The 24,332-nt window shown below is 41.1% G+C and overlaps 1 protein-coding gene across 2 annotated transcripts in view; it reads right to left on the bottom strand.

Annotated features, from left to right (window-relative positions):
• LPGAT1 (lysophosphatidylglycerol acyltransferase 1) overlaps positions 1-11,373 on the bottom strand; it is a 66,578-nt gene extending 55,205 nt beyond the window's left edge. Inside the window, exons 1-2 of one of the 2 annotated variants that reach the window (XM_017811693.1) lie at positions 11,349-11,373; positions 10,684-10,951 (exon numbers count right to left, since the gene is read on the bottom strand). In XM_017811693.1, the coding sequence (XP_017667182.1) occupies positions 10,684-10,921 (238 nt within the window). In that variant the 5' untranslated portion in view covers positions 10,922-10,951; positions 11,349-11,373. Of the gene's footprint in view, positions 1-9,549; positions 9,773-10,683; positions 10,952-11,348 lie in introns of those variants that run through there. The other variant, XM_017811694.1, reaches the window with a different exon arrangement.
• Between the last annotated feature and the right edge of the window lie 12,959 nt (positions 11,374-24,332).

The raw sequence follows: 24,332 nt of genomic DNA, 5'->3' as shown, positions 1-24,332 counted from the left end.
CAGCAGCCACCCAAATAACTCTTTGCCTTCTTACAGTGACGCAGTGATGCCACTTATGGCTACATGAACTCAGCTCTGCATTTCAGCTTTTAAAGTTCACTAGGCTGTTAAAACATTTGCAGACAACGTAAGCAATAAAAGAAAAAAGAGGTATGTTTCAATATTTTCTCCCTTTGAAATAGGTGAGGAACAAAAGTGCTTCTCCAGCCTGTAGAAATCTTGTCAAACTCCAGCAGCCCGAGGTAGACATCAAATGATCTTGAGTGTTTCAAAATGTGTTAACCAAGACAGAAGAATTACCTGGGCAAAGGCCTTTGCTGTTGTCACACTCCCTTCCTTCTGTTACTAGTTTATAAGACGAAAGTATTAGGTTTGATGATATAAATAGAAGAGTTCCAAATACAAAAAAATATTCATCTGTTTGTTTTCACATAATCCACTACATGCAAGATGTTTAACAGACATTTATATTAACCATACCTGCATATGAAAGCATTTTTACAAATGTAACCTGAACTTCGTAGGTTCTTCATTCTGTGTTAGTACATACATGGGCTACAGTTATACTCATTTCCACGTAATGCTGTTGACAGGAGCAACAACTGAACTTTATGCCACAGACAACCACAGGAAATAAAAATGGATGAGAAAGAAGAATGCATTTGAAAAGGAAACTGGCAGTTACCAGAGTTGAAGATTTGCCAGGTCATCTATATATAGTCATGCATATCAAAACAGAATAGGTTCAGGTACAAAACTCAGGAGGCCACATTTCTAAGGTAATGCCTTCATGTGTGCTACACAGTGGTACAGAACACTTCCTGGCAGACTCCCATTTACGACCCACACCATAGCTTTCTCCCAGGTCTCTCCAAATATACTCAAATACACCTTGACCTTCATGTTTCTAAATGTCCCTGGGTCATATTCATAAATGATTTTGACTCTGACCTGCCTAGAGTAATCTGAGCATCACTGCTCTTTCTTGAGAGTTTGTCGTGGTTTTAAGAGGAAAATTAACAGCAACCCAGCCAAAACCAGGATGAACTTTCAATCAGGTTGATGTCCTTTAAGCCCTTCTTTTAGGAGGCTACATCAACTCCTGTTTAATATAGAGTAGAAAGCATTAAAACCCTCAATATTTTAAATTCTTTTTACCACTTAGCCTTTTTTCCTAATACTAAGACTAAACAGTTTTCTGCATACACCCTTTGGATCTAAAAGGCTGTGATAAGCAAGGTGGGCTAAACATTACCTACGGGAAAGGATTCTGCTTCCAGCACCATCTGTCATTGCCAGATTAATGTATTGCTCCAGAAGCAGAAGTAAGAAAAGCCTGGTTTCCCAAAAATTTGTTGTCTAACCTCCTTCTCCTCAAGAGGGTGGACAAGATATGCTGGCACTGTGGCTAACCCTAAATTATCGATGCACTGGTTGAGCAAGCAGCAGATGTCAAACAAGATCCACAGAGTCCGAGTCTGCCTGTGCTACCCTCAGCTGAGGCACAAACTTGGGTCTCTTCTCTGCTCAGCTGTCAATTTTCACAAAACTCAGGAGAACACCATTGTGCCTGAAATCTGAACCATATGCTCAATCACAGACAGATTTGCAAGGAAGCAAATCAGAAGTGTGGGAGAGGTGAGAGAAAGAATAGCTGTTAAACAAGCAGCTTAATCACATTGGGAAACTATACTTAAAACATGGTCACATTTATCTACATAGGTAATAAAATACCCAAGTCACAAAATTACATTAAAATGGTGTTCAGTGGCCCACCCTAACCACCACACTCAAACACAACTGGTGCTTAAATTAACCAAAAGTACAGGTTCTTAATGTTGATAGGTTTTTTTCTCTCCCAGTTCTGGCAAGCACAGACACTATGACTTCCACAGAGACTCCACATGCTTGTAACTTTGGGATGCTAGAAAACAAATTAAACCAAATTAAAAAAATAAAACCCAACAAACAGTCAAAATCCTCCTTTTTGTCACCAAAAAACCCCACATCCACAAGCACTCATACCATGTCCTCCCAAACAGCAGCAGCTCTGGCCCTTGCTTTCAGACCACCATTTCTATTTTTAGTTCTACACAAGCGAGAAGCAGTAATAAAACTACTAATCTTTCCTCTACTCCTTTACTTAAATCACAAAATTGAGATGAATCCCTAAGTTATAAACTATTAAACTCTTTAAACAGGGACAGTACCTTTTAAAACTGTAACAGTTAAACAAGAAGTTTCCAGAGTATGTTGTATGAATCAAAAGAAGTAACACCATTTGTACTATCTTGGAAAGTATTTGTGAAATGCCATAATGAAAGTATTTAAAAAAAAATTACAAACAAACAAAAACTCTAGGCACTGCTGTCTTATTAAATCTTAAAGACTTGCAATTTTCTACCTTCCAATGGGGACACTAAAAATCCCCTTCTTTACACAGAGGCAAGGAGATTGTGACTTTTCCACTTTATTCTGCCCAGGAAACAGAATCACTGAGTTGTCCAATTCAGTTCTGCTTCAAGTCCAGCTGTGAATGAAATGGTTCTGATTTGATTTCAGCCTGCACTAATGAAGCTGATGACCCCCTTAGAGACCCTTCTTAATTCTTCAATAGCTTTAGAAAAATCAAGACAAAAACGACTGAAGTGTGAAGGTGAACCACTGATATTTGTTAGTATTATTCTCCCTTCTGATCTTTACATACTTTATAACAGAAGGTATAGTTGTGCACTGAGACAAAACTTTCCCTAAGCTCTCCACCATGACACTCATCTCTTTCTTAAACTGCTACTTTACTTAAATGTTTATTACTTTTTATTGTTCAACACTAAACAACTTCTGCATTTTGTTGGCTATTCATGCAGTTTAAGTACTTTTTAAGTTCTTTATATTTGTCTCTGTAGCTGATAAACTCAAATAGTATACATACAAAACTTCATATGAACCCCACTGCTAAGCTTCCATCAAATGAACATTGGTCATCTTATTCCTTTATCAACCAGTCTTCAGTTTATCATAGTCCTTTGTTCTCACTGTAAGCTTAGTTTTTTTCTCTAAAGGAACTTGGCAGAAGGCACTTTTCCAGTATAAACATTAACCAGTTAAAACTAAATAGCAAGAAAAGATGATGAAGTCTACTTCACTGACATTTTATTCATATACAAAAGCCCTATTCTGCATAGGGCTGCTCTCCTGAATTTGGGCCATAAGCAGTAACTCGAAAAATACATTAAAGTTGGTACTGTCTGCAAAAGATGCATTTCCTTCCTCTTTCCCTTTGCTATTTGTGCCTACCTTCTTTTACCACATCCACAAAGTGAAATGGGTTAGGAACTGTGTTTTCTTGTGTAACCCAGCAAAAAAGGGGGTGGGTAGTTTTAGTGTGGATCAGGACCGTGATCCAGATCACAACACTATCATTAAACACTTGGCCAATAAAACTGCAGCAATGGTGGTAGGATGAGTCTGAAAGGCTGGGACTGGCTTTCTTCAGTGGCACCCTCTGCTTGAATGCTCGTGGGGGGAGAGGAATAAAACAGGAACAGCCCCATATGCAGAATCCCCCACTGGTGTCACAGAACATTTTTAAATATTAGCCTTATATATCAGTCACTGCAAACACAAGTGGCTGGACTATTATCTCAACTGTGCTGACTGCAACAGCAGTGCAATTACATGCCTATGCAATCACACATTTGACATGTCACCTTAAGCATCAGAGTTCATATCCCACTGTAACAAACATGAGCAGCTTATGTATCTCGGAGCTGTAGTTTGGCTCAGTTCACACTGGAAAGTTACACCACTAGGATTATATTCCATAAAGGATTTACTAACTATCCTGTGTAATTAAGGTTGCACAACTCTTCCATTTCTCAGCAGCTTAAAACCTTGCCAAACTAATCTTTGGCAAGGAAGAACCTAAGGTCCTTTGCCCCTCACACACCCCCAAATGAAAAAGGGAAAGTGGTGTATTCTCTTCATCTGTTTCAGTCTCATTTTAAAAAAAAGTAATTTCCCCGAACAAAATGTCAGAGAAAATAAGTTTTCTCCATATTAAACGTTCTAATTTTTTTCTTCGGCTTTCTTGAAAAGCGCTAGAACTTCCAGGCTTTAGAACAGTTACGTTAAATGAGAATGAGAAATTGCACCTCTGACATAAAGGCATCACCTCTGACACGTTTTAATATACACATGATAACACTGTTTAAGTGAAAAAAGAATTCCTTCTTTATACACTGCAAGGAATTTGTGGACAAAATTTAACCTGCTAAGACTTTGCTTCTCCAATCAGAGTTGTACAAGAGCTTTCCTGTAATTACTTCGTGTGGTTCTTAAAAGCCTACCATCAAGAGAAGGAACAAGAAAAGGTACAGAGAACAGAGACACATCTCTCAAGTATTTTTAAGTCATATCCTTTCAGGCACTCAACCAGTAACAACGGGAGAAGACGACTAGCATGAACAAATGTGCTAAAAACAAAGGCCTAGAAGAACCAGGACAGATAAAAACACGTGCTAAAAATAGCACACTCAGCCATAAGGAGGAATAGAACCCAAAATTACTAAAAGTCTGTCTTTTATTTGCAAATAAGTTAATTCAGAAGCATCCCACAGCCATTCCTGGACTTCAAAGTATAGAATCACACCTTTCTGTATAGGTATTAATCAGTAATTTCATCTTTACTATCGTTGGGCTGATGTGACACATTTGGTATGCATGCAATAGCTTTTGTATTATCCAGAGTAGGTGAAACAGGAGCAGAGACTGTAAAAACCAAAAAGAAAACAAATAAAAAACAAACAAAAAACCCCAAACAAAATAAACAAACAAAAAAGAAACAAAACACAAAAATACCCAAACAGAAAAATCAAACCAACCAACCAACCAGTTGACAAAAAAAACACCAACAAAAAAAAATGCAGAAAGGACTTAAATAGCAACAAACAACAAAAACAACAGTGTGTGCTCTAACTTAAGTTTTGTGCCAGAAGGCAGTATCATTCCGAAAATAAAATTCAGAATTTTTTGGAATGATCCTTTACAGTTAAATGATAAATGACAGACAAGCTTTACTGCTTTTGACACATTGCTGACACTAGATGAACTACAAAAAAGTATGGTAACTGTAACTCATGTTCCAAAAAGGAGATATGGGAATTTCCTGATGTGATTTCACATGTTACTGAAAAGGACAAGGGTCACTGTATAGCACTCTTTACAGACATATCACTTGCACAAAGAGGTTGACACGAAGTTCACTGCACTCATTACCTCCTCTTACTCAAAGGCACAATGAGCCTTTGCTCTGATGTCCCCAGCTCTTTCAACTCTGACCTTTTCTTATCGAGACAGCTCGCAAATTACACATAAACTTCCTCTTACAAACATCAAAATAAATCCAAAGATTCCTGCTTGATCTCAGCATAACTTACACATCAGAGAAAGCTTCATTTAAGTCAGTGATTGCCTAAAAACTCAACACATATGCACAGCATAAACTAAGTTCCTACCCAAACGTCGCTACCCAAATGTACTAAGTCACATCAGGTATTTTTGCACGTTCAAGAACACATTTTATGTGCACATTTTTGCACATAAACAAGAACAATTTTGTTTCTCCATTTCATACACTGCCTGACCTCAAAAACACAAGTTGTTTCCTCAGTGACTCTCCCTGCCCAGTCCTCACAGTAGTGACCAGGCCCAAACCCAAAATACTGCCAGTGAAAAATCCCACTGTAGGAACTGAGGAGGGCAGAATGAATGTCAGGGTTAGGGGCACAGATATGTCTCCTGAAATAACATCTTTTGCCTTATTTGGGGCAAAAAATTTACTTTATTTCATCTGCTGTCCTCCAGCCTCTGCTGCACTTCCTGCCCAAGGAGAGGGGCCGACTTGTCATGAGAAGCAGTGCAGACAGTGAATGCTGCCTGCACAGAGGAAGTGTTGTCACAGCAACTCCACCTGTATCTTTCACAGTTCTGGAAGACAAAAATATTTGCATTCTTAGAAGATCAGAGGAGTTGAGGCTGTTGGCTGATAAAATGGAAACGAGATTTTGAATTAGAAGGACAAAAGAAAAATATGACTTCTAAAAACTACAGAGTGGTCACATATTAATCATATGTATAAACCATTCAATTAAAATGAAATCACTTGAGGGGAAAAGAGAGGGGAAAACTAAAAATCAAAATCTCAGTTTTACTCTGCTTGGGAAAAATAATAAAGGAGGAAGAAAGGGAAATCTTCCTCGCTTGACAAAACCTGACAATTCTTACAGATACTCTTTTAAAATCACCATCCTGGCTGACATGGAATAGTAATACCATAGGATTAGTTCACTTTTAATTAAGTACTGCATCATTATGCTAGCAAGCATACTCACACCATTAAGACTTTTTTGTGTGTGGTAACAGAGGAGTATTACTCTTTCATCAGTCCACGACCCATCAACCTGCCCAACATTATTGCAAGACAGTGTGTGTCGTTAAGAGGCTGAAACAGAAGGTTCTGTCAAGGTGTCCTCTTCACTGCTGGAATATGAAATATTCCAAGCACAACTCTCAAGAAAACCCCTCCCCAAGGTGCACAGAACCCTGCTGATCACATGTAACCTCCTCTCCCCTGGTGCTCTGACAGGCAGAAGAGCTGACATTGCTGCAGACAGAGGACACTCACCCTCCACCAGCTCCTCCCTATCCCAGCCAGAGACACAGGCTGGGCACACAGCACCGCTCCCTGCAGTGGGACTGTGTGGAGCAGAGAGAAGTAGAAGATCAGCATAGTGAGTATCAGGACTGCATTGCTAACCCATTACTCTGCTGTCCTAGAGACTCCTAATTGCAATACTGCAACAACGCTATCACAGGCTCACACGTACTCCTGCAGCTAGACAGCAGGAGAAGGTAACAAAACAGTTTGTTTGAGTGTAATCAAGCAAAGCAAGCTTCTCTCTAGCAGTCCTATTTTTGGCGATTTGATTAGATACAGGGATATTAAACTTTGGTCTGGAATAGTTACTTGACCAAAGAAGATCAAATCTATAAGACAGTTGCTGTAAAACTAGTTTTGTAAGTGAGCAAAAGGTCATCAGAAATTCACCACCACTGATATGCTCCATCTCCCTCCCATTACATCTGCTGCACTATTTAGTGCTATCTGGTGTACTTGTATATTAAACAACAAATTACAGTGCAGGAGAAAAAAGGTACTTGCCAACAAAGGAACAAGCACTCTCGAGTTTGCTTTTTTTAGAATGCATCTTCCAACAAATGCAGGAAAACATTTAGAAGTATTATTCAAAGGTGCCTTTCAAATCACACTAATATGCAGATTCCAAGTGCCCTAACTGAATAGCTCCTAGGAGAGCAATGCATTTATATAAAAAGCCTTTAAAAAAAGAGACTTGGAGTTATAAGAAGACCTTTCTGAAATCATATAAAAATAAAATAATATTGCTAGACTGTCTGAACATTCTTCATAAAAAGACACTCAGTTTTCATTTTCATAAGAAGCACTACAGAGCTCAAGAGAACAACACAGATATTTATCACACTTGCCCTTTAAAAATCAAAGGCAACCAATTATACCCAAGTTCTCTCTCATACTTGCATCTTAAGAAGAAAAAGATTAGAGAAAGGAGAGTGACCTCTACAATTTCTCTTCCCATTCCTTTCTTTATTTTGCTTGTCCAGTTATATGCTATCTCTTTACATAACATCAAGTGCATCTGCAAACAGAAACACCTACATTTATCAAAAAGCACAGATTAGAGCTGCCAATATGGACACAGATCATGTAATTTCTGTAACAAATCCTTTGTGATCCTAACACAAAACCACAGGTTTAGGCACGGGTGGGGAAGAGAAGGGCAGACCTAGATCATGAGTGTTCCTCAGCTCTTCCAGCTATACTCAATAAAATATACTAACAATTACACAACAGCAGCAAAGCCCAGAAGGATAAGTTAGCACTCACCATATTTTCTTCATTTGGTGTCAAGCTCTCTCCTACACATTATATACAAACTTACAGGAGTAAAAAAAGTCTGCCCTGAATCTACTTTGCAGGCTGAGTTTAAGTCCCAAATTACGAATGGTTTATGTCACTTCTTACCCAACGGATGACTGAAGCTTGCAAAAAGAAAAAGTAAATAAACTAAAAAACTAAAACACACCTTCAACACAATTGAAGCAGAACACTCCTTCCAATTAAACAACAAGTAAACTTATTTAGCTGGTTACCCTCTTAACAAAGAGCAAACAAACAAAAAAAGCCCTCACCAACTACTCTGCTACTCAAAAGAAAAATCTTTAACCTTTTCAATGAACCCATTCATACCTACTATCTTGTATTTACTTTTGCAAAGATCGAAGATACCAAAGCCTATCTTTGACTTAGCTTTTGGAATTGAAAACAGAAGAATCCTGGAGCAACGCTTCTTTCAGATGCACCACTGCAAGTCTTGGACACCAACTCTAACAAAGTAGAATTTCAGTTCTGAATTAGTTATGTCATACTATATAAAAAAAGAAGGGACCTAGTGATGGTCTTGTATAAATCTATCAATCTGGAAAAAAAACATGTAAATTGCTCTGCTAACATACGTTGAAGCCAGAAAGATACACTTTCCAGGTTTGTTCTGCAGGTGGTGGTGAGCACTGATGAGGTTAAAGAAAGGACAAAGAAATAAGCTGTTCTTGCTATTTCGTAGCTTTCAGTATAAAACACAATAATGTCTTCAGGTCAAATAAAATGTATTTAAACTAAAACTTCAGACAAGCATTTGCTTAAAATCCTCCCCAAAAGCCATGCTTTATAGTGAAAAGCAAAAAGAAGGGCCTCCTTACCCATACACCATCCCATAAAACACTTCTGCGTAGCTGTTCATCAGTGATAGCTCAAACAAATATACTAAGACATTTCAAGACTGTAAAACAAATGATTTCAAATAGTCAAGATACATCAGCAACGCCAATCAACAGATGCTTCAGGAAGACTCCAGGATATGCAGATCATGCTAAGACCACTTTCCAAGCAATAGGCAAAAGAAACCACACAGTTCTGCAGTCAGCGGTAGAACTACCCCGAGGAAACTGCCTTCAGGAATTGACAACCATAATGTCATGGGACAATGGCTTGAATTTTAACTACCACATTCAATATACGCAGTGAATCCTCGGGGCCATAAGCTGTATGACTTTAACATCACCATTATGCCCCTAAACTTTCCCATTTCCAATTAATAAAACGCACAACACCTTAAAAGTCGATCCTTCCTTCTGGAAGGCATTTGTGCTTTAAGGCATAAAGCAGACTTTTACAAATGTACCTGCCACTGCAAACACCATGTGGACTTCTTTTAATGAGCAAATACAAACACATAAAAAGATTTTTAAACAGCGTATCTGGATAAGCTTGAGCTGTACCAGGCAAGGCAATTTTGAAGCAGTGCAACGTTGCAACAGTTCTAGCCCGACAGACCAGAATCTAGCTTGCTGCTGCTGCTGCCGCCATCTCCTTAAGAAGAACTAGAAGCTCACCTAGAGTATCCACAGAAACTTTGTGCATCTCGGAAAGGCACACGACAGGGTATCAAAAGGCACATTATCACAGAAGCTTCAGCTCTTGTTGCCTAACAAAAAGAGTGCTCCGTCTGGGTCAACACTGACTTTCTGACTAATCAGGAGTCTGACCAGACTCCAGAGCTGCGTGCTGCCATTCCTTTTTTTCCTTGTTTACATGGACAAGACCTGCAGATGCAGCCTGGGCAGAAGAGAGGGAAAGAATTTTAGGAGGCCTGCTCATATGTAGCACTCAGCAGATTAATTTCCTCCCTTTTCTGAGCACATACAAAGAACTGATGGCTGTTTCTCTTGCACAAAGTGCAGCAGCCAGGATGAAAATCAGTGCATTCGAGGACAAGACTAGAGCCTTCCTTAATATTTCGGTTCAGTCCATCACCTTGATGAGCCTATGAATACTAAATGAGCAAAACCAAGTTTAATAATAACCGCAAACCAAGCATGCAGAGGGTAAAAACACTACAGATACTGTAATTAGCTCTGCTAACAGTAAATGAAGAGTCATACAGTTGAGAAATACTGTGTATCACTACTCGAATGAAAGAGGTTCCCTCTGTTTCCCTTCACTCTGAAGCAGCAGAGAAGACAGTCGCTGTTGCAAGGAATAGAAGACCTACTCTTCCGACACGAACTTCGTGTAACACTTCTTAGCCTTGTGTCCTGATAGTTCTAAGGGAAGACGACTTAGAGATGCACAGACTTAATAAAGAAAAGTTTGGATCTGTCAGCTACATGCACAGTACAAACCAACTCTGTTTTGAAGAGATGTACCTTTTTCACGAAATACTAAAATAAAGTGATCTAGATACTTAGGAAAAATCATATTTCTCATTTATACTAAGACAAAATATTGATTGAGGAAACCCCTAACACATATTAAGTTTCTAGCTATGGTTTTAAAAAAACGTTTCAGTACACAGCATCTCAACCCAGAAACACAACGCATCTGTGTAAGAAAACCGAAAGAAAAACATCCCACATATCCACTATGTTCAGACATTCCCCTACACATCCCCATACGAAAACATCTCAGTTTTAACACTTATTTACATCTTTATATTAGTACATTTTAAATTAATGAGACATTCTTACCTGTGTATCCTGCCCACCAGCCCCAGGAAGCCACCATAGCTAAAAGCCACTTAAATAACACTCCTTCGATATACCAGAAGGTTTTACTATCCAGCATTCGGAGAGGCTGCAGCATAATTAAATACAAGACGTACGACGGAATAGCGACCAGGTTATTGGCGACCATAAAAGCGAACCTGAGGAGTGCTTTCAGGCAGGTATAGCCCACCCGCCGGGCCTGCTCTAGAGTCACGGCCATGCTCTTCACAGCGGAGGGCGCGGGACCGTCCTGCGGGGAGAGGGAAAACAAGGTGACACAGGTAGCGCTCTCCGAGCGGGGCGAGGGGCAGGGACAGGCGCGGGTGGCCGCCGGCCCCGGACCCAGCCCGCTCCCGCCTCCGCCGTGAGTCACCGGGGAGGCACCGACCTCCGCTCAGGGGGGGCGCGAAAGATGCGGCACGACCCTCCGGCAGCGCCGCCTGCCCTCCGCGGGCTGCGAGGGACCCCAGCCCGCGCCGCCCGGCGGGGCGCACACCCCCGGGGAGGGGGTCCCAGCCGGCCCCCACCTCCTCCTCCCCAGAAAGGCGGCGGGCGCTCCCGCGGCTGCCGGTGGCCTCCCCTCGCCCCGGCGCGGCTGACAGGAGCCGGGGCCCGCGGGGCGGCGGCGGCCCGGCCGCGGGACTCACCTCCGGCGGGGCGGCGGAGCGGCGGCGGAAGCGGCGGGGCTGGAGGAGCTGGGCCCGGCGGCGGCGGTCCCGGCTGGCGGCGGCGGCTGGCGGCGGCTCATGGACCCGGGGGTGGCTGGCCCGGCCGCGGCAGCGCCGCTCGCCCTGCGGCTCCCTGCGGAGGGAGAGAGGGGGGCGGGCGGCGTGAGCGCGGGGGAGGCGGGAGCGCCGGGCCGGGCGGGCAGGCGCAGACCGCGGGTTCACCTCGGTTCTCCCGCGCCCGCGGCCGGGCCTGGCACGCTTTGCTTTGCTTTGCTTTGCTTTCCTTTGCTTTCCTTTCCCTTCCCCTCCCTTCCCTCACCCTTCCCCGCCCCGCCGGCTCGGCTGGGCTCCGCTCGGCGCTCCGCGGGCGGCACCGCGCCGAGCCCCGGCCCCGCAAGGACAGGCGGTGCCGCGGTCGGCGGCGGGGGAAGAAAAGGACCCTGCACCTGCCGGGGGCGGGGGTTCGTACCTCGGCACCGCCGCCGCCTCCGTGCCCCCGCCGCGGGTTCATGCCGGGCGCTGGGGCCGCGCTCCCCGCCCCCGCCGTGACCGCCCGGCAGCGGGGCCGGCGCTGCAGCGAGCACCGCCCCCGCCGGGCCGCGCAGACCCCGCGGCCGCCCGCTCACACACACGGGAACACACAGACACAGACATGCACACAGACACACGGCCGGAGCGGGGCCCTCCTAACCCCGGCAGCTCATCCCAAGCCGGCCCGCGGGATATCCGCACCCTGCGGAGCGGGCAGAGGCAGGGGTTGCCTTCAGGGCTTTTGCGCCCGTCCCGGGGCCGGGCGTGGCGAGACCGGGAGGACCGAGGGAACCGCCTGAAGCTGTGTCAGGGGAGGTTTAGGCTGGGTAGTAGAAAAAATGTTCTTCACCCAGGGAGTGGTCGGGCACTGGAACAGGCTCCCCCGGGAAGCGGTCACAGCACCAAGCCTGACAGAGTTCAAGAAGTTTGGGCAATGCTCTCAGGCACGTGGTGTGATTCTTGCGGTGTCCTGTGCAGGGCTAAGGGTTGGACTCGGGGATCCTTGTGGGTCCCTTCCAAGTCGGGATAGTCTGTGATTCTGTGACCGGGGAGCAGCACGGTCCGGCCCCACGACTTGGCAACCCACTGCTTTAATTCCCTTTCGCGGCTGTTTTTAGGTATAAGTTGGGTAATCGGGGAAGGTGGAAGAGGGGACACTGTCACAGGTCCTCTCAGTACTCTCGTGAAGACTCTTAGGATTCGACAGCAACGGCACATTTTGTCTTGTCCCTGTAGTCGTAAGTCTCTTGTGCATGCTTTTTATAGATAAAATTTTCCAGCTTTCTTCCTTCTCTCTCATCCCTCCCCAGCAGCCACAAACATCATTATGTACTTCCAAAAAAACTCTGCGAAGATCTCCAACCTCCAGTTGCAGAAGCAGCTGTGGGGAGAGACTTTGCAGCTCCATCCAGAGAACCTGCACCTTTACAAAACTGCTCTAGGGTGAGGAATTTTTGCCTTCTGTGTAACTACAAGATCCCTTGTGGTGATACAGGACTCTTGTCTGTTCGCTGTGCCTGTCTGCTCTTGCCTTCTCTGTAGCGCCTGAACAGACCATGGAAGAGCACTGCCAGACCTCCTTCAGCCCTCTCTGGCCTGACCAGGCTGTTTTCCTCAGCTTACTTCAACTATTACAATAACACTGAGCAGAATGGCTTGTGCAAATGATTTTAACTCAGCTTGAGTTCTTAAGGAAGCACAGCAGCTGAAAAAAAAAACCACCACCTTAAGAAGGAGATATGCTAGAGGGTCTTTTGTGCTGAAAAAAAAATAAATTTCAAATTGTAAATGTGGACTGAAAAATATATTGCTTTCACATACTAACCATGCCATGTGTAAAGCTAGTCCACTGTTTCCTAGACAATGAGGCTTCAGAGATGACTGTACCATCAACAAAATTAAATCCCAACCTCCATTTCAGGAAGAAAACAAAGTTGTTATTGCAGATAAATTTAATTTAAGAATTTAAAAATGCAAACAACCAAATAATACCATCATGTTCTATTTGAGCAAAACAAAACAAAACTAAACTGCTGACCTTTTTGACAAAAAGGACACATCTTGCATAAGTGTTTCCAAGTCTGGGTGGGTTTTTTGTCTGTGTTATTCTTATTACTAGGTTATATCTGACAGTTGCCCTCAGTAATCATTATGCAGTCAGCTGAAGGTGTTCTGAAATGTTGTCAGCATCAGTAAAACTTGAGTTTTAGGTTGGTATTGGTTTGTTTGTTTGTTTTCCATATCTCATGCAAACAATTCTGGGCATACACTTGAAGTTATTTTGCTCCAAAATCCTCTGGTAGAAAAAGGAAAATTTTTAGGTCACAATTAAAGATACCTTTTTTTTTTTAATGTATGACAGCAAATGAAGCCTTGTTTATACATTATTCCAAGATTTAAAATATGAAAAAAATATGTACAGTTTGGAATACTATTCTGAAATCTGATGCATCCAATGAGGGACTGCAGAAATGACGTTAGACAACTACTGAATTAGGCAATTTATACTGCAGAAAGGAATTGCACATGGGGAAGCAGCCGTACAAAGCATTCATTCTTTGTCAGTGACTGCCGTAGAGCTTAGGAAGCTGTGGTTTAGCATTTTGCTGAATGAGCTCATAGCAAAGACCCACCCCTATTCCTCATTCCCTGGCCTTCACATGGACAACCCAAGTCCTCGGAAGTGTGCACAACAAAATACCCCTTTACTGATCTTGAGAAGCCCAACTGTCTGTCTTCCAGTCTGGGCCTCTGAAGAATCCTTTCTAGTAAAAAGTAACACATACATGTATATGTGTGCCATTTCTGCGAAGAAAAAGAAGGAAACAACTCAAAGCAGCAGAATTGGTTTGGGGTTTTGTTGTTTGCATTTGTTTGTTTGTTTGTTTGTTTTGTTGTTTGTTTTTTTTTAATTTGGTCAATAACTGTTAACTCTGAAGCTCAGAAGTTCCCCAACTGGTTTTGGGGTTTTATTTAAAAAAAAAAATAATTCTGATTTCTGGAAGCAATTCCTCAACATCTGAGCTTCATAAGTTTTCATTAGATCTTTTTTGTCAGTTTATTATTATACATGCAAAAAAGGAAAAAAATTAATATAAGCAACTCTCAATTTGTGGCCTTTTGAATAATTTCTCTAATGTTTATGTATTTTTTGACTGAATACTCCCCATAACATCTTCTTTTCAGCCTCATAGAAATACTGACAGGGATGTCACTATCGATCATGTATTTTAATGTGCTTATTAACTGGTAGATACAGATACAAATATTGATACAATTAGGTGATTAAGTGATGCCAAGGACTGCCGGAGCTGATAAGTAAATATTGGAGTTGTCTTCCACTCACCTCCAGAAAAGCTCAAAGACCAAAAACACATTAAAAGAAGGTTAGGCTTATTCCGGCCAATAATAAGGGAGAACATGGTATTATTACTGAGATGTGAATGTTACACAGTAATAAACACATCTATCATATTCAGTTACTTTAACAAGTTATCCTAAACAGTAGATGGGTTACTGCATAGTCCAGAAGAGTCTTAATTCATACAGGCTTGATTTAAACACTGTATCTGGCTGCAAGATTCAAGTCAGGTTTCAGTCATAAACTCCTTGAAAGTCTTTTGAAGAAGATAACGTTTTTCATCTCTGGGTACACTTCAGGAAGTGCTCAGCCACTGTCATTCTCACACGCTACCCTTCCATGGCATATATTTGCATTCCAACTTTACTGTAGCATTAAAGTTGCCTGCAAGCATAGCTGTGAGGAGGAAATGCACTGCAGACATTCAAGTAGTCCCCGAGTCACAGAGGCATGGATAACCATAATGAAATCCAGGCTTGAAACTGTAAACACCAATTAACTAAAAGATTTGTTTCTGGAGTTAGGAAACAGCGAGTTTTGGAATGCTTTTGAACCTCTGTCTGGGTCAAAGATTGGCAAATAAAAAGCTGCTCATTTGCCTCGACCAGATTCAATCAGTTTTCCCTGTTTGCTTTCCTTGTAGCAAACTGAAGTTGTGGATTGCCATATGGTTGGAAAAAAGGGTTAGGAGGATGCAGCCGTGTGCTGATGACAGTAAAAACAAAATTGCCTTTAAAAATCACAAAGGTCTGTCATACAGAGAGCAAAGACAAGAAAATAGCCTGAGAAATGTCAGAAATTCTACACAGCAGAAAACAACTACTGCTTCCAATCTCTCAGAAAGAACAACTTGCTACTTGGAGAATTTAATAAAATTTTATTAAAAAATAAAATAAAATTACAGAAAAGATGAAAGTAGACAAAACTGCCAAGAAGAACGATGAAGATGGGAACATGTGCAGAACCCAGACTGTTGGAAGAGGCTTAACATGAAATAGGGAATATACTCAAGGGTGCATAAATCCAGAAAGCATCTCAAGTGAATTAAGTAGTTACATTGAACTTGGAAAAATAACAATTTAAAGAAGCACCAAGAACCTATGTTTTCTATTGTCTGCAATAAATAAAGGGGGAAAAAAAAAGATAAGAAAAACAAAACACAATACAAAAGGGAGGAAGGTTTAGGACCTGGAAAAAAATTACTACATTTAACCTTCAATTCTGAGCTGCTTTACAGTGTCAAATATCCCAGTGTGGAGGATTTTTGCATTGCTGTCCTTCAGAACATTAAACATTTTCATAAGAACAGTTAAACCTTCCAAAATATTCCGTAACAGCAGCTTCCACCATGTAGTCTGTATGGGAGGCAAAATCACATCCATTCTCCAAGTAAATTCTTAAATTTAAAGGACAGTGTCAGTCACTCCATCTCTACCAGCTGTACCTCAGGAGGAACCATGCTTATCAAAGACCCTTGATCTTAAGTGGCAAGCTGATCTCATGTTCTTTCTCAGTCATCTACAGTAGAGGACGATTTTTAAAAGATCTATTTTCGGTAATCTTTCAGATGCATGTTCCTTTTGAAGACTCACATCCATTTATCACACACAAAATGTGAAACCCAGGCCACTTTCCTTTTCTCATTTCTCTCTTGGAAGTAAATGTTATCAGACTATTTGACCTTTTGGTCAAAGATGCTTTTGTTTGCATTTTAATTCTTATAAGGACACTTCTGAGTGATACGAAGAAGACATTAAAAAGGCATTGACTTCAACACTTATCACATTCCTGTATTTGTGTAAAAAGGCTTTAACTGACCTGACACTGAATCTCAGCCCTCTGACAAGCTCCCTTCCCTTGCTCTCCGCTCCAGATCTCTTTCCCAAGATCAGCCGGCTGCAGACAAGTCAGCCTTACAAGTTCCCATGGCTCTAGCATACAGAGTTATCACTTTTGCTCATTTTCTCTAATATTTTAAACTCCTGGAAGAGAGGCTAAGTTTTTTCACATTAAAAAAAATTATAGGCCCCAAAGAAAAGGCTACAAGTGTGACCAAAAATTTCAGCCTTATGATAAATGCAAACTTTTCTTGCCCTTCTACTAACTTGAGTCAGATCTCAGATAGTGTTCATTTGAACAAGACTGAAGGATGCCAAGTTAAGGTCTTGAGTTGTTTTAGGGCCATTTTTTTTCTCTAGGAAAAGGTGGCAAAAAAAATATTTTTCTGGTTTTAAACAAACAATCTATATAAACACACAAACAAGTAAACAAAAAGTTATTGCTAGTGTAAGAGAGACTAAACAAAAATGTATTTTTTTCCTGAGTAAATAAAAATAGAATTGAAGTAGCAGTGTTTGACTCCAAATGTAGTTTGGTTGTTGTTGCTGTTTGGTTTTTTTAAATCAGGAAACATTAAATATTATGCAAGTTGGATTGTTAAATAGCTATTTAATATTTCATTCCAAAATTTTTGTAAGCCTAAATGAGACCAAGTAAACAGTTTATAACCAGGCATTATTGCATTTGTAATTTTGCCCTAGGGAATTTTATACAGTTAGACACAGACAAAAGACCAACTCTGGCTCCAGTGAGGCAACTCCAAAGTAATGCCTGAAGTTCTGTCCAAGATAAAGTAAAAACTAAAATTTGGCACACAGCTTCTGAGGTGCCCTCAGAGCAAGCCAAGCCATAGCCAAGGGGAGATACAGCTACTCAATACCAGTGTACATGTTATCTGTTATCAAGGACACTGGGAAAGAGAGAAGACCATTCACTTCTAACCCTGGGTCTGGCTATGGTCCCATCACTCCGTCGAGTAAATCCTACATCAAAATGGATTGTTATACATTGAGAAATCTTAAGATTTGTACTGCATTCACCCTGCTCTGCACTTCAGATTGCACTCAGCTGGTGGATTACTGCTGCTCAATTTAATCGGCCAACATAGTTGGGCGCTTTCTATGGGAATGTATTTTTGTCCCATTTGATAGCTAATTTTGTTTATCGTGTGTTCTGCAGTTGTTTGCTGAGTCCAAGTGTCAAAATAGATCTGCTGGGTAGGGACACATATAAAGTGATATTTTATAAACTTTTTCAGGTGGAGATTATGTTCTAAAATCTAGAAGTACTCTGTTATTTATGATTTGTCAAGGGTTTGTTTTTAATTATTTTTTTGATATATTTATTTCCTTTATGGCACAAAAGCAGTGTGATAACCAGTACCTGTTAAGTTTAAGGCTACAGAAGGGGACCAAGCCATATGATGCTTAAGTGGAGGCTATCCTGATCTCCCAAAAGAAATTGTATAGATTAATGTCTGAATGTACTTATTATTTCTACAGCACAAAAAGACCAAATGAAGGGAGTTTGGAGCTACTTTAGAACAGCACACTCATCTTTGTTCATGACCTTCACCATTTGTTAGAAAGACAAAGACCAGAATACATCACATTTGAACAATTTCCCAGTTAGTCAAGAAGGTGAGGCAGATGTAACCATCTCTCCCTTTCTTCTACCAGCTATATGCAAATTTCATAATTTTCCACTTAGGCAGAGCTTGCTAACCTTTACACAATGGCATTTTTGGATTTTCTATCTCAGTCTGTTTTACATAAATTGTATTCCTCATAATTTTTTGGGTTGCTTTTGGTCTAGCATATCAGGAATATAAGCCCTCTTGCTGCAGCTACGTGTTCTGTAACTCATATGCAGACCTGGTAAGGTTACTTGTAAAGTATTTCACAGTAGTCTAAATCAATATAATCTTAAAAATAAGAGAGGTTAGCTCTCAAAAGAAAAGTTAGGTTTTAAACAGCAAATCCCCTCAAAAGATATTTCAATCTACTTAAAGAGGCAGAAGTTAACTTGACTTTTCTGGCTACAATTTTCCTAAGGGTATAAGATAAGAAAGAACCTAATATTAACTATAGAGGAACACTGCCTTGAGCCTCAGGTTTGTGCTATTTTTCATGTGACCCTCAATTTTGCAGTAAACAAATACATATATCTCCCTACAGGAAAACCACTGTTGTTCCTGTTACTACAATGCCACAATAAAGTTTCCATATCAACGCATGTAACTGTGAGCTGAATAATTCAGATGTTTTGAGGTGTTTGATTTCTCATTGAAACTAAACTGAAGACTTTTAGACAGAGACCACTTATTAACAGATACACCGGGATGCAACCAGATGGCCAGCAAGCAACACTTTCATTTGCTACTGTACGTAATGTGCTTCTGCCATACTGTGTGTGTCAATCAATGGGCCGCTTAAGTAGAGCACAACAAAGCTGAGTTCTTATCTCAGTTATGCGGGTGTTTTTCACCCATTGACACTACTGTCACCAAGTTAAGTTTGAGCTGAGTGTTTGCTTTTGATTTGTGTGGGGCTTGTTTGGTTTAGTTGTTTGGGTTTTTCGGAAAAAAAAAGGAGCTCTAGAGTTATTCCAACTACTTATTTAAAATTTAAGCTCTGTGTCAGCTTGGTTATGAAATCTTTTATCCATGACATTGACTTAGTTCAATCACATCTACAGACTCATATTACTTCAGGCAATGATGATACACTGATTATATATAAGTTTGCACTTTGCGAGATTCTTATAAGCCCATAAAGCTTGCTTAAGGAAGCAGAGTACAAACACAAAGATGAAGCCAACCCGTCTTTAGGCAGATGGGACTCCTATAATTTTCTAGCTATCACAGTTTTACGATTAGCCATTAAAAAAAAAAAAAGGTAAGAACTTGACTGCCCTGAATTAATCTCTATTTTTTTTTCCTCCATCTGTACTGGCAAATTAAGCACTACACTGTATGGTCCTGGTCATAAAGATCATATGTTGTGTAGTCAGTCATCAGATGAAGCTCCTATTTTCTTCAAACTCATTCAAGGTTATTTCTAGTCAACATTTACCAGACTGACCTACTTGGGTTTTGGTAAACTCTTAACATCAAGTCAATGTTTGTAGATCAAAGCCTAAATAAATACTTATTACTCTTATTAAGATGATTCTCACACTTAAATCCCTAGTGAACAGCTTGTTACAAAATTAAAGAGGTATTCAGACTACTTTATCCTTCTTGTGTTTGTTGAATTCTATATCACTGCAATCTAAAATTAATTTTGATGTTTCAGGAAAGTGGTGTTTTTTCTAGTTGAAAAAGAAAGCAAAGAGTCCAGTGTAACAAAAACAGCTGCTTTTGTAGGGGAGTCTATCTGTCCATGCGCTGAATTCCCGTGACTTCAAACAGCACTGTGCAAAGTGCAAAGGTCCATCCCTTTTGAGCTGACTGAAGAACTGGGGGCAAACTATTCATGATCCAAGGTCCACTGTACATTTCCAGGAAGTAAATATTGTAAAATAAATACCATCATTGAAATTCGATCAAGACAGAGGTCTATTAAAAAACTCATCTTCCCTCCCCCAGTTTAGCACAGCACGCAACCTCCTTGTCTTATGATGCCATGTGCAGCTTTGCAACTGTTTGCTGAGCTTCCTCAAGACTATGTTTAACTTGGTTACCAAAAGAAGGTCACGAATACATCCATGTTGCAAGTTGGTTATGCAGTTTTTGCACAAGCTCAAGCTGACTGAAGAAATAATGCAACGCTGGGAAATCCAAAAGGAGAAGTTACACCATAATTTGCATTTAGGCTGCCCACATCCTCTGCAGTCTCACTACCTGGCTGAAAAACACTATTGCTGTCCCTGCTGAATGTAGAATACTGATGTCCAGTGTTAACAGCAATTAATCATTCCTTTGGGAAAAGTTCAGTTAAAGCTACTGTTGGCACTGGCTAATGAGTAATCATTAATTAAGGTAGATAACACTATCAGTTATGCATTAAAAGGTATCCTATGTTTTTTTTTCTTTTTTTCTTTCCAGAGACAAAGATCACAGAATGGCTTGGACTGGAAGATCATTTAGTTCCAACTCCCCTGCCCTGGTCAGGGAACTTTCCACTAGACCAACTTGCTCAAAGCCCCATCCAACCTGGCCTTGAACACTTCCAGGGATGGGGCAACCAGAACTTCTCTGAGCAACCTGTTGCAGTGTCTCACCACTCTTACAGTAACAAATTTCTTCCTAATATCTAATCTACTCTCTTTCAATTTGAAGCCATTCCCCCTTGTTCTACCATTACATGCCCTTGTAAAAAGTCCCTCTGAGTCTTTCTCATAGACTCCCTTCAGGTGCTGGAAGGCCACAATTTGGTCACCACAAAGCCTTTTTTTTCAATCAAGGTAGGAGAAGGTTGGATTCCAGAAAACCCTTATACATCTCAGTTGGAGTTTCATATTAAGTTTATCATCCTAAGCCAGGGACAGCCCTAACGTGCATCAGAGGGAGAGGAAGGGAGGGGGCAGTATTACATCTGCCATGTCATATGATTGGCATCAACATTAAAACCCCTTCCCATCTTCCCCACAGCAACTCCCAGCTAGGCCACTTTAACCTGATTTACACTACCCAACAGTCGTCATCAGTCAAAGAGGAACTTTAATCTAGATATGAAAGTAATGCTGTTACGTACTTCTTACCACAGACATCCAAGATCAGTTTCCTTGTCTGTGCCACAGCACAAACATGTTTGTAAAGGACAAATACTCCATATTTTCATGCCACAGAGTCAAGTGTTCCCCCAAAACTCCATAGGTTGGCATGTGCAGTAAGTGCTGGAAATTGTTCTTCCTAAAATACCACAATTGTTTATCATTAGTGCTATTGATGCATTTCAACTTAATAAAATGTTATAAAATCCATTACACCATTGTTAACTGTGACTAAGAAAAGCAGTCCTAATGGCACAGATGAATCCAGCCAGACCACAAGGGATTACATAGTTTGATTTGCTTAGCCTAGGTCTCATTTCAAAAAGACAGAAGGAAACAAAACTAAGGTTTTGAAATTATAGATATAACAGTAGTGCTATTTTTGCTTAGATTTATTAATCTACTAAGTATTTAGAAAAAAAAATATTAAAGCATGTAAAACCACAACAGAGATGCCCTTTATTAAACGGAAGTGATGCAAGTGGAAAATAATCCCCCTTTCAAACATCTGCTAAACTATTACCCCTTTTTCTCCCTGTACAAATACTGTACCCTCAGTAGTTCCAGTTTCACTGAGCTCCTCTGGATACATCTCCCTCACCTTGTTGATCCCATTTGGCCCAAGCTGTAGCTCATCAACCCACCAGTGTTTTATGCATAGTGCCTCATGCTGTCTCAAATGGAACGGTTTCACTAAGGTCCCAGCTTTCCCCTCTCCAGTGTACAGCCTCAAGGTTTCAAATGGAAGCTGGAGCCAGAAGAGCTCAGAGCAGGAGGAGGCAGAAGAGCACGACCTGGTCTGATGGCCTCCTTGAGCAGGACACAGCACCTGCAGCATACTTATCCCAGGACACTCATCATGTTGTTCAGATGGGGATCCATCCCCAGCTTTGAGGGTTAAAAAGCATTATTAAATGCAGTTTTGAGACTGATAAATAAAGTCTGGTTATTGGTATAACTCAGGTCTTTCTGCTTGCTTCTACTTATAATTGTCAAGACTGAGAGACAGCAGTGGAAGACACTATAATTAGATTTTGGGCAGGGGGAGGAGAGAGAAAACGGGCTGATGTGCTAAGGTTCTGAAAAATTATCAAGCAAGATGTGCCTTGTGTTAATGCTGAATAAAATGATACATCACAGCAAATTCAGTATCACAGAACCCTAACTGCTTATCACACTCAGCTGTGAGAATTTTGTACTGACTTAATTGAGGTCAAGAATTAATAGCATGTCTTTTAGATAACACTTCTAAATGGCAGCATCTGTCTAAAGAGAAGACATTAATTCAAACCTTTTAGGCCAAAAATTTACAGAGAAGCAGAAAGTTCCAGCCACAGCCAGAATGTAAAATGTTATCTTGTCATAAAATGTGTCTTGATTGGCAAGCTATAAGTATGGATCAAAGCAATAATATGCTGGAAAAATAGCTAGACACAGCCGAGTGTAGGCTTAAGTATTTAACCTACTATTCAATGTTCTTTTCCTGTACTTGTATATTGCAGGGAAACTTGCCTCCCAAAACCACCTTCACATCCTCTTTTCCATTGTTAATACTCAGTGATGACTGGAGTTAGACCCTTACTAAAGCAAAGCTAATAAAGATGAGATGAACACAAAAATAAAATCTACCAACAGTTGAAGAACAAATTATGTTGGATTTGTTACAACATGTTAATAAGGATTCTCAAGCTTGATTGGTGAGGAAACAGGACATACCATGGGGTGGTACTTTAATTCCATACTATTTTGGTGCCTGAGATTACCAGATGACAACCTAGTAGACAGCAACCCCAGCCAGGGCAAGGTCTTGGACACAAGCATCTGCAGGAGTATCTACCATGCCCAGCGATAAACTCTTTCTTTCCCTGAAGGGAGGGAGTAGTGGGAGCATAGGCTTGACACCTTCCAGTTCCACATCAGCTACTGCTGTCTCAAATTGGGGTGGAGGCCAGTAATTTGGACCATGTAAATTATATTGCACATTCCACTCCCTGCAACACACACTCATTGTGGTAACTTCTGTCTCCAACTGGAAGTAGTATAGGAGTAGTTACATTCCTTAAATACTGATCATCTCCTCCCTAAGGATGTGGTATACATTAAGAAACAAACAAACAAACAACACTCCCAACCAACCAACCCAAACCAACATCAGCCATTTGATGAGTCCACAAAAACATACCCTGGGCTCCACTCTCCTGGACAGCAGCAGCAGTATCTAGGACTGCAAGCAAACATAAATTACACGTGTCCAAATCTATAGCAGAAAGGCTTACATTCCAGGTGAGGAATCTCTGCTCTTCATTATGCTGCCAAAGCACCTTAACACTTGCTCCTGGCCACTAAATTTTCCCAGTGAAATGTGAGCAAGGAAGAGAGCAGCCCTAACACAGACTGGTCAGGCAGAGGCTGTCAGTGACTGTAAAGCAACGAGGGTGATCCCTGCTGCTGCCCCACCACACATAGCCACAGGATTTCGTAGCTCATTCTGCTTCTCCTTCTCTCTGACATAAACTCCAAAGTATCACAACTTTTGTAGAGATAACTTAAGTGAACTACAAAAAGAATCACTAGGTATACTTGGAAGGACTGGATGTGCAGGACAACCTGTTAGAAACCACAGATTATGTCTCAAGGAGATGGATGAAAAGGTGCAAGTTAGCAGCTGAATGATGACACGACTGAGTAGAATCCACTTGTGAATTTGCAGAATGAAGGCAGTAGATTGCAGGGAAAAAAAGTTAACGAAGTGTTCACATAAGATTGCTCAAACACACTAAATAATACACTCTGAAGAAGCTTAGACCATTGCAGGAAGTCAGGAAGAGTCACAAATCACTACTGTAGCCAACACACCCAGAAGCGGTCATTCTTCACCAGTATTTGCCAGAGGCCTTGGAAAACACCACTACTTGAGTTTATGATCAAAACAAAAAGATAAAAACATTGACTTGCAACTTGAGTCTTGCAATCCTGTAGCTCAGAGATCAGCAGATGCCAAAACCTCACACTGTCTC

Source organism: Lepidothrix coronata, unplaced genomic scaffold (genome assembly GCF_001604755.1).
Source record: "Lepidothrix coronata isolate B3197 unplaced genomic scaffold, Lepidothrix_coronata-1.0 Scaffold33, whole genome shotgun sequence".
In the NCBI taxonomy this organism is placed as follows: domain Eukaryota; kingdom Metazoa; phylum Chordata; class Aves; order Passeriformes; family Pipridae; genus Lepidothrix; species Lepidothrix coronata.
Note: the sequence above shows the minus strand (reverse complement) of the source record. Positions and strands in the feature narration are given on the sequence as shown.